The sequence below is a fragment of the Macaca mulatta genome, chromosome 15 (assembly GCF_049350105.2).
Source record: "Macaca mulatta isolate MMU2019108-1 chromosome 15, T2T-MMU8v2.0, whole genome shotgun sequence".
Taxonomy (NCBI): domain Eukaryota; kingdom Metazoa; phylum Chordata; class Mammalia; order Primates; family Cercopithecidae; genus Macaca; species Macaca mulatta.
Genome location: NC_133420.1, coordinates 58,575,394 through 58,585,579, shown reverse-complemented (window position 1 = coordinate 58,585,579; position 10,186 = coordinate 58,575,394). Strand labels below are relative to the sequence as shown.

Below are 10,186 nucleotides of genomic sequence, written 5' to 3'. Positions count from 1 at the left end.
ACCCGAGCCTGACAGCTGGGCGGTCCCGCCTGACCCATGGGCAGGCCGCTGCACCCTCCCGCAGACGCACGCCCTGGCGAGCGGTTCCGCTGCAAAAGGGCTGGCACCGCGGGTCCGAGAAGCCCCTGGTCGGCTGTGCGGCGGAGTTTCCATTGTGCGGCCGTGCGACTGGCCGAGAAACGCGCGCGCGCGCGCACACGAACACACACACCCTCCCTCGCACACGCGGAACCGGCTGGGCCAGGGGAGGGAGGAGGAGGGTGACGTAGCGTCCCATGGCGTCACATTGACGTCTCGCATTCCAGGCACTCTATGGAGAGGCCGCTAGGGCTCCTGTGGCATAAATGACGTGCCGAGAGAGCGAGCGAACGCGCAGCCGGGAGAGCGGAGTCTCCTGCCTCCCGCCCCCCACCCCTCCAGCTCCTGCTCCTCCTCCGCTCCCCATACACAGACGCGCTCACACCCGCTCCCTCACTCGCACACACAGACACAAGCGCGCACACACGCTCCGCACACACACTTCGCTCTCCCGCGCGCTCACACCCCTCTTGACCTGAGCCCTTGCTGGTGCAGCGCGGCGCCGCAGCCGGACGCCCCTCCCGGGCTCACTTTGCAACGCTGACGGTGCCGGCAGTGGCCGTGGAGGTGGGAACAGCGGCGGCATCCTCCCCCCTGGTCACAGCCCGAGCCAGGACGCCCGCGGAACCTCTCGGCTGTGCTCTCCCATGAGTCGGGATCGCAGCATCCCCTACCAGCCGCTCACCGCCTCCGGGAGCCGCTGGGCTTGTACACCGCAGCCCTTCCGGGACAGCAGCTGTGACTCCCCACCAGTGCAGATTTCGGGACAGCTCTCTAGAAACTCGCTCTAAAGACGGAACCGCCACAGCACTCAAGTACGTATGAGATTCGCCCAGTTAATAAGGGGACTTGCTAAAAAAGTTGGCTTGCTGGGAAGCGTCGCTCCTGAAATTGACAACTTTGAGTGTGGGGTTTCCTCCCCGACCTTGCCGCCCGGCTCCGGCTTTGCTAGCCCAGCGGCCCATAGGTTCTGATCTGAAACTTTTCCCCTGTAGTGGGCCCGCGGGGATCTCTGGAGCTCGTGGGATTCCTCCCCCACTCGAAGAGGCGAAAAGCCTCTAACAAAGAGGAGGACCGGGATTTGTGCTATAGCGGCTCCAGCGATGTAATTCAGGGTATTTCGGCTCTAGTTGTCATGGTAATGATGCTCTCGGCGGCGGCGGCGGCAGCGGCAGGGAGTTGCAGCTCCGGTGATGAACGGCAGTAATTTTCCTGCCTTTTAAGTAGGATTGAAAATAGGAGCTCTGGTGGGTCCAAGAAAATGTTCCTAATGGTGGCACCGAGCTGGTTCTCTGGAAGGAAGCTTGGGAGGGAAAGGCCTAGGCAGCCGTGGTCAGAGTTTGCAGAGGCACTCGGAGGACCTCAGGAAAGAGGGCGTAATTGTAGGAATGTGGCTTATTGTATTGAAATGAGCCTGGGGTTCCACTAGGCACGTCTGCCTGGCGTCGCTGACATGCCGGTTTACACTTTTCCCTTAGGAGGTAAATCGGGTGTAATTGGCGACTCCCGCGCGCTGACACGTGTGGGGACGGTGTCCCTCTCCTCCGGACCTTGGTTCGGTGTGGGAAAGGCATGCTTTACTTTTTCACTGACAGAACTCGCGCTTTTGGAGAAGTTGCTCCGAGTGTTTTACTATTAGTAGAAAGGAAAGTTCTCGGTGGTGAGACGAAAGCGGTCATGCGAGCGCGGTCTGCGGAGACTCACTTCCAAAGGCACCTATCCAAACTGTTGGAAGCCTCGGGGCAGAGGCGAGGAAGAACGCATTTGTCCCTTGATTTCCAAAAACGTTCTTGGAGATTGTCTTTTATTTATTTATGCGTCCAGATTCTCCAGAGCGAAGAGCTGCGAGGTGTTAGTAATCAGAAATGTCGGGCTGTGATCCCAGGGCCTTGCAGTGCCGGGAGAGAAGTACAGGGAGCCGTCAGTCATTCCATCACGAGTCCAATGCCGGATCTCCTTTTCCCACGACGGGGAAATATTTTATAGAACCGAGCTGGGGAAAGAAAAAGCTGCCCAACGTGGCTAATGGGCACAATGAATGAAGTTACTTTATTCGAGTTATTTTCGCTGAACAAGATGCTCGCAGAGTTAGTATCAAAGGCTCTTTAGGCCACAGCAACCTCCACGCCCGCTCCGCCCCCACGCCCGGCACCCACCCACCCCGTTCCCTGGGACCGTGCGCTCACAGAAATTCTTCCCCGCGGTTTGTCTCGTCTCCCTCGGTCTTTCTGAGAATCTCAGTCTTTCCCTTTCTGTCAGTCTCTCCTTCGCTGCTCTTGCCCCCGCCCAACCTCCGCCCCCGCTCCCCAGGGTTGGAAACTCCGCAGAGGAGCCCCGGTCACAATGGTGCGTTTCACGGTTTCCTCCACACACTTCACCACGGGGAGGGGAACACGGGGGTGTTCCTTTCGTCTGCCCACGAGAAAGAAAGGGGCTTTGACAGAGGTAGTTATTTCTTACTAATTTACAACCCCAAGGCTCTGTGCTCCTGGCCCCGGCGGCCGCAAACCGGAGCGGCAGAACGTGTTTCCAGGCGCTGAGGCTTTGCCTAGGTAACCGGTCGTTTGTGGGGCGGAGAGAGCGGCGGGGCGCTGGGCTGGGCTGGAGGAAAGGTAGTGTGGGTCCCTCCCGCGAACGCTGGGCGCTCGAGGGGAACTCCTTCGTTGGGGAGAGGCGGTCCCCGCCCACCCGAGTTCAGAGGCCTCCCCTCAGAGAACGACTCCGCTTGAAAGGCCCTCGGGGAATGCGGGACGGGATTGCGGGCACCCACTGAAGGGGCGGGTGGGGGATTGCTGGAGACCCCCATTGAAGATGCGGGGAGACGGGAAGCACGCGCTACAGCCATGGGAAGATCCGCTTCTACCTGCTCTACAGCGAGCGAAAGGTTTCCGTCGGAGCAGCTCTGGCTGGGGCTGGGGGTGGCAAGGGAATCCCCCATTTCCTGACCGTTGAGGGTTACCTGGGCCTGGGGGCTCCGAGTCCCTTTCTCTCTTCCTGCAGGCAAGCCCCGGGCTCAGGGGCGCCAGCAGACGACCCTCGTGGCCCCGCGCACCTCAGAGGTTTTTGGCTTGGTTTGACTTGGGGGTTTTTCGATGCATGTTCCCACTCTTCGAGCTGTGCCCACCCCGGGCAAAGGGGGCGCTATAGGCCGGAGTTTGGGGCACCCGGTTCCTTCCCTGAGGCCTGCTGAGCTGCGCTTTCAGCTACAAAGTTTCGCTGAGGCTGTGCGCTGAGACGCTGGTCCCGGAGCCGCGGTGGGCGCCCTCAGGAATGTGCCCCCTCTAGGCCGCTGGGTGGCCGGGAGTCTCTAAGCGGCCCACCCTCGAAGACACCGCCCTCTGGGTACAGGGGACCTGCCTTCGCCCGCCCCATCGGCCGCGAACGCCGTCCGCTTCGTCCCCTTGCTTCCAGCGCCAGGCTTCCTTTGCTGTGCCCTTTTGTTTGCTTGACCCCTGGCCCTTGAAACTCGCGGCTAATAGAAGCGAAGCTCCATTAGCATTTAGAATGAAAAGCGCAGACTTTCTTAATTCCTTGGGGCATTCATGCATTCGTTCCGGACCTTGTGCATTTCCTATGCAACGTGTAAAATTTGTATTTGAGGGATGGGGGCGGGCGGAGTTGGAAAATGGCTTTTTTCCGCTAGTGAACACTCACTGACCCCCGTATTCCGGCGGAGCTCGTTCTTCAAGTGTTCTGCTTTCTTCGGTTTTCCTGACTTCGCAAGCTCGGAATCAATTGTGGGGGCAGAGAGATCAATTTCTGGGCGATAACAGGCTGCGCGTTTTTTAGCCTCGGTTCCAGTGCCACAAAACAGTGGTAGGCGCAGTGGGTTCGTACAACCTTTCCTCGGCTTCCCCAAGGCTGCGTGATGCTTTTTGCCCAGGGGGACTCCTGTACCATTAATCACCCTTAATTTTATGATAATTCTTTGTAATTAATGTAGCATTTCTAGAGGTCGCCAACCAATTCCCCCAGTCCCCAATGCGCCCAGCCCGGGTCGTAGTGACCCATCCTGGTCTCACTGTGACCTATGTCCTCTCTCCCCGTGCCTGTAGAGCCCACTGTGGAAGAGCGCAGCCCGGCAAGCCCGGGCCCTGAGCCTGGACCCTCAGCGGTGCCGGGGAGCACTGCCGGCACTTCGCCTCACCGGACGTCCGCTGCTCCTACACTCTCAGCCTCCGCTGGAGAGACCCCCAGCCCCACCATTCAGCGCGCAAGATACCCTCCAGGTAGGTACGAAGGCACGACCCTTTTCTCCTCCCTGGCTGAGGGAAGTGGGTGGGGGAACCACACACTCGGCGGGCAGCGTGGTCGATCTGCCCAGTGCCAGGACAGTGACGGCTGGCCGCGAATTTCACAACACAGGTGGCTTCCTCATGGGAAGCTCCTCTGTATACCACACCCTGTTGCTACTGAGTGGAGCAGCCAAATTAAATTAAGCTTGCATTGCTCAAAATTAATTTTCCTAAGAGAAATACAAATACACCAATAGATTAGGGTATATTACACATTTTTATTTCATTTTTGCTCTTTTGTAGTCAGTGTACACATGTAAGAGTTATGGAATCACTTAGAGCAATACTGAGCATTTTCATTTATATACAACTCAAATCATTTGGGTGCAGAAGTTTGGATGATTGAAGCTGGGAGGGAAGGAGAAAAGCATTTGAGCTGAAAACCAAAGAGTAAATTTGAGTTTGGTGAAAGAACAGATTGCACGTTTGGTTTGTACCACCTCTTTACAAATTTGTTAAAGGAATACTAGGTGCCAAGCCTGTGTGGGCACAATAGATAATGCAGATAAATAGAATACAATCCCAGCAAGCTCATCTTCTAGAGAGAAACCTCAGAAAGACACAAATAAGAGCAATAGGAAGGGACTGGCCGGAAAGAATGACAGAAAAGACTAAGGGAGAAATCCTAGAGGTGCTGAAGGGAGAAGGAGAATAGATGAAAGATCAGGCAGTGTTCTTTCTTCTAAATGATTAGCCTTTCATTTCATCCCAGCAACTGGACAGCAAGATAAGTTACTGGACTTCAAACTAGTGAGTGTATTTTTAAGGCCCTGCTTGTTAAAGAAAAGCTTAAACTGGCCTCTCCTCATCACTGCTTCTTCCAACAGGCCCTCACCACCTTTTTTCAAGTCAAGATTTCATCCCATACATGCATGACTCAATCAGATTTGGAAATGTGGGTAAGAGAAAGATGTCAAAGGAAATGTGAAGTATTCACTTCTCTATTAGTCACACCTTTTACACTATAGACTCCAAAGAGGCGTTAAGCACCTGGTTTTCCTTTGGCTCAGAAAAACCAACCACCAGAAACCACCGTTTTTTTACCATTTATATTTAGCCATAAAGAAAGGAAAATAATTAGATAAATCATCCACAACATCTAATAATTCTCAGAGCCTTCTCACTCAGTTCAGCCTCTCTGAACAATAGTAAGCACCCTGGATACCAGCCACTTTGGGGGCAACATAGTCAAACTGGCAGAAAAATCAAGTCTATTCAGAAACTGCTTTTTTCTTTATCGGGGTACTAATTCTAGTGTCATAAGGAAATACCAATACTAACTTGCCTATTATAATAGTTATAAACTGTTATCACAAAACAGCCACTGATTTGTTTTATTAGTTAGAATTGGGATATATATGTGTGTGTGTATATATATATATATATATATGGGTGGGTGTTTTGTTGCAGCTGCTGATCTTTTTCTTTGCAGATGGTATAAACTCCCCCGAGTCCATTTCCTGGGCCTATGTCCCCACCTAGCTGACTGAAGTTATCAACAGGGGTCCAGTTTGTGCAGGCTGCTAGCCCTATTGGAGGAGTGGGGAGGGGGTGGGAGAAAGCAACCACAACGTGTGTGGGCAGCCTCAATTGGCACTCATAAAATGTTAGAATGTCAACTCTCTCCCTTGGCCACTAAATCTCTCACAGGGTAGCTTTTTTTTTTTACTAACTCAGGTTTACAAATCAATGTGTGTGCCTTGGGGGACCAATGGCTTCTTTCCCCCCAAATAAACCGCTGGCTTTCTCTTTGTCCTCCTAGGTTATAGCTGAGGAGGCCACTCCAATTAGTTTACAGGACTCAACGCCTCTTTTTAAAAACATCTGTGAGCTTATGAGGAAAGACTTCAAGTTTCCCAAATCTGGTGGAGGACAGGGCAAGGGAGGGAAGATAGGCACAGAGGTCCACAGGTCAGGTTTTGGCACCCCTTTGTCAAGAATTCAGCTTCCTTACTAGGGATGAAGTAAATAAGTGTGGGGCTTTGTGTCTGTGCTACCAGGAGGAGGACAGGATGACACTTCCTCTCTATTTCCCAGATTAGAGAACAGTGAACTCAGTGCTGCCTGTTGGCTAGAAAACAAGTGTTAACTTGCTTCTGAGAGACCCTTTTCTCGGTCCCTGCAGATATGCCCTGCGTCCAAGCCCAATATAGCCCTTCGCCTCCAGGTTCCAGTTATGCTGCGCAGACATACAGCTCGGAATACGCCACGGAGATCATGAACCCTGACTACACCAAGCTGACCATGGACCTCGGCAGCACTGAGATCACGGCTACAGCCACCACGTCCCTGCCCAGCATCAGTACCTTCGTCGAGGGCTACTCGAGCAACTACGAACTCAAGCCCTCCTGCGTGTACCAAATGCAGCGGCCCTTGATCAAAGTGGAGGAGGGGCGGGCGCCCAGCTACCACCACCATCACCACCACCACCACCACCACCACCACCATCACCAGCAGCAGCATCAACAGCCATCCATTCCTCCCGCCTCCAGCCCAGAGGACGAGGTGCTCCCCAGCACCTCCATGTACTTCAAACAGTCCCCACCGTCCACCCCCACCACGCCGGCCTTCCCCCCGCAGGCGGGGGCGCTATGGGACGACGCGCTGCCCTCGGCGCCCGGCTGCATTGCGCCCGGCTCGCTGCTGGACCCGCCGATGAAGGCGGTGCCTACGGTGGCCGGCGCGCGCTTCCCGCTCTTCCACTTCAAGCCCTCGCCGCCGCACCCCCCCGCGCCCAACCCGGCCGGCGGCCACCACCTCGGCTACGACCCGACGGCCGCTGCCGCGCTCAGCCTGCCTCTGGGAGCCGCAGCTGCCGCGGGCAGCCAGGTCGCCGCGCTGGAGGGCCACCCGTACGGGCTGCCGCTGGCCAAGAGGGCGGCCCCGCTGGCCTTCCCGCCTCTCGGCCTCACGCCCTCTCCTACCGCGTCCAGCCTGCTGGGCGAGAGTCCCAGCCTGCCGTCACCGCCCAACAGGAGCTCGTCGTCCGGCGAGGGCACGTGTGCAGTGTGCGGGGACAATGCCGCCTGCCAGCACTACGGCGTGCGCACCTGCGAGGGCTGCAAGGGCTTCTTCAAGGTGAGCGCTCGGCGTCCCCTCCCCTCCGCACCCAGACCCCTCACTGAAGGGAGCTTCTAAGTGGGTGTAGGAGCATCCTTGTTCTTCCCTGTTTGAGAGCTGTAATCGGTGCATCGTGCTTTATTGCAGCCCTTCCTAGCACCTTCACATCCATTTTCTCAGGGACTTTCTACTGAGGTCCAGGTACAGCAGGCCACCCGAGACGGACTCCGAGGGGTCCGTGAACCTCCTGGCCGGACACTGCCCTATGAACATTTTTCTGGAGAGCTTTCAGCAGAGTCTTAAAAGGACCTGTGACTTCGAAAATGCAAAAACCTCATTGCTTTGTCTGTCCATCCAGGGTGTCTGAGGGGATAGGGTGTGCATACCAAGCCCTGGACATTTGTGTCTCATTTAATCCTTACAGTAAGAGCTGGGGCTCTAGAGTCAGACACATCCAAGATTGAATTCTGGCCACTCACTAGCTATTTTTAGTAACAGTGTTTTAAAGGTAGATATTAATTATCCTTGTTTTGTAGATGAGGATGTTGAGGTTTGAAGAAGTTAATCAGCTGCCTCAGGACACACCTTCAGAGAAGGGAGATGGAGGCAGGGTACCAACCCATGTTTGTGTGACCCCAAAGTCCACTCCCTTTTCACAGTTCTGCAGCTCTGGGAGACGGGACAACTGTCTTCTTCTGTGGAAAGAGGCAGCTCTTTCCATAGAAGATAGAACTTGGGGTCTTGTGTCCTCTAGGAACCTTTCCCTATCTCTGTACCATATACGGTGCCAGGTGTAGACATAGTTCATTCCCTCATAGGCCTAACGGAGAAATTTTCCAGTGGGAGGGCCATCAGCCCGCCCCATATTTTACCCACGAGGAAGCTGAGGCCTGGAGCGGTGAAGCCTTATGCAGGCTGTAAGCAGTGATTTAGCTGCCCATGAGATGTTTCCAGCTGATTTCCCCTGACTCCTGAGTTCAGTGTTATTTCTGCCACTTAGGGAAAAGACCTTGCTCTTTTGCTGTGCTACCTTTTGCTATTGACTCCCAGACTTTATCAGACACTTACTTCTGTGCCATCCTTCTCACTCCCCACCCCACTGGCCATTATTTCAGTCATTTACAAACCCACACAAATTATTCCCTATCCTCTAGTGCTGGACAGGGTAGAGAGAAAGAGGAAGCGGGATGCTGATTGGGTAACTTGGATTTGGGAGGCCAATAGGATATATCTGTGAGCACACCAGAATTGGAGAGAGAAGATTGAAATAGAAGACCTTAATCTTCCACCTTCCAGTTGTATCATGTTGGGCATGACCCTTCATTCTAGGCCTGTTTCCGTATCAGTGAATAAAACTCAAAGAAGGGCTGTGTATTCAATGAGATGAAATATATATGAAAGCGCTTTATAATCTTTAAAGGGCTATACAAATAGTTCATTATTAAACAAAAGCTATAAAGTATTTGTAAAAATACACATTTGTGGAGGGATATACATAGCAACAAGCAACAGTTATTTTTGATCTTCAGATACTAATCATATCACTACTTGAGTTCTGCAGATAAACAAGAAAATGTTTGTGGAAAAACTGCAATATGTTAAGTGCCATACAGATATTCGGGATTATGATGTTTTAAATGCAGAATCTTGGTTATTTTATTTTATTTTTTAGCCATTGAGTTTAGCCATTTTTTGTCTTAATTACTCAAGCTTTATCAGAGCTACTTTCAAGTAACTGCATTCCTTTAGCAGATTTGATTTTTACAGGATTTCAGTGGAAAATGCTGAAGGACAGTGAAACTGGCAGCAGAAGGGGGAAAAGAAAAAAACAAGAATTATGAATAATCTACAAATATAATTATCCCTAAATAATTGAGAGTTGACCAAAATACCAGAGTGGTAATACATTCTGAGTCTAGAAATGTCAATTAAGTGTTCCCCAACAGCTTCCCTTTTCTGCAGCAATCCCTTGAAAACAAATCTATACTTGAAAGGGTGGGGGCAAGATGGGGGAGAACCACCCCACAGATCTGTTAATTAAGGGAACCGGAGCAGGTTTTACCCAGTGGCTTTCTACCATTAAATTGAGTTCTTTAAAAATGTGACATGAAGTGCAGTTAATGATAGGAATTCGGTGATTGAACCATAACGATCTCTCCCTGTCCTTAAACTGTGCACACACACAAATGTACGAAAGGCTTCAGGTTATTGGGAAAATGTATACCTGAAGCAAAATGCCATCAGCACTCAAATTGGCATACAGCCTTGAGGATGATGGCAAGAAATAAAGTGTTAGAAATTACTGCATGTTCAATGAAAGCTTTATTCAGGAAATACACGTATCCTACCCTTACAGACTGCTAAGAATTTAAATGCTGGAACCTCAGAAGTATGCCTGTGTTTCAGAATTTTGCATTTTAAACTAAAGTCACCTACTATGGCGGGGGAGACATGTCTTAGACTTGAGATAGGTTGGCTTTGTTATATTTTTATATAAGCAATCTAGAAACTATCCCCTAAAATGAAATTAAAAGGTAACAGGGTAAAACTGAAACATGGGGGTTGAGAATGACTGAAAGTAAAGGTTGAAAACGAATCTAGATATTTGAACACAAAATAGATCACGAAGCCCAAGTTACCTGGATTTATTTTCTTTTTTTTTTTTAATGCAGCCCAGGCTTCCAAAATAAATTTCAACTTTCTGCTCTATTTGGAGTTGTATAGATCCAGGTAATTTCTGAATAGTTTCACCC

The 10,186-nt window shown here is 51.9% G+C and overlaps 1 protein-coding gene across 3 annotated transcripts in view; it reads left to right on the top strand.

Moving 5' to 3' along the window:
* Positions 1 to 337: 337 nt before the first annotated feature.
* Positions 338 to 10,186, top strand: part of NR4A3 (nuclear receptor subfamily 4 group A member 3) — a 43,922-nt gene continuing 34,073 nt past the window's right edge. The window contains exons 1-4 of one of the 3 annotated variants that reach the window (XM_077965653.1): positions 338 to 893; positions 4,134 to 4,307; positions 5,201 to 5,272; positions 6,499 to 7,451. In XM_077965653.1, the coding sequence (XP_077821779.1) occupies positions 5,242 to 5,272; positions 6,499 to 7,451 (984 nt within the window). In that variant the 5' untranslated portion in view covers positions 338 to 893; positions 4,134 to 4,307; positions 5,201 to 5,241. Of the gene's footprint in view, positions 894 to 2,969; positions 2,999 to 4,133; positions 4,308 to 5,200; positions 5,273 to 6,498; positions 7,452 to 10,186 lie in introns of those variants that run through there. The other 2 variants (XM_002800032.4, XM_077965652.1) reach the window with 2 other exon arrangements.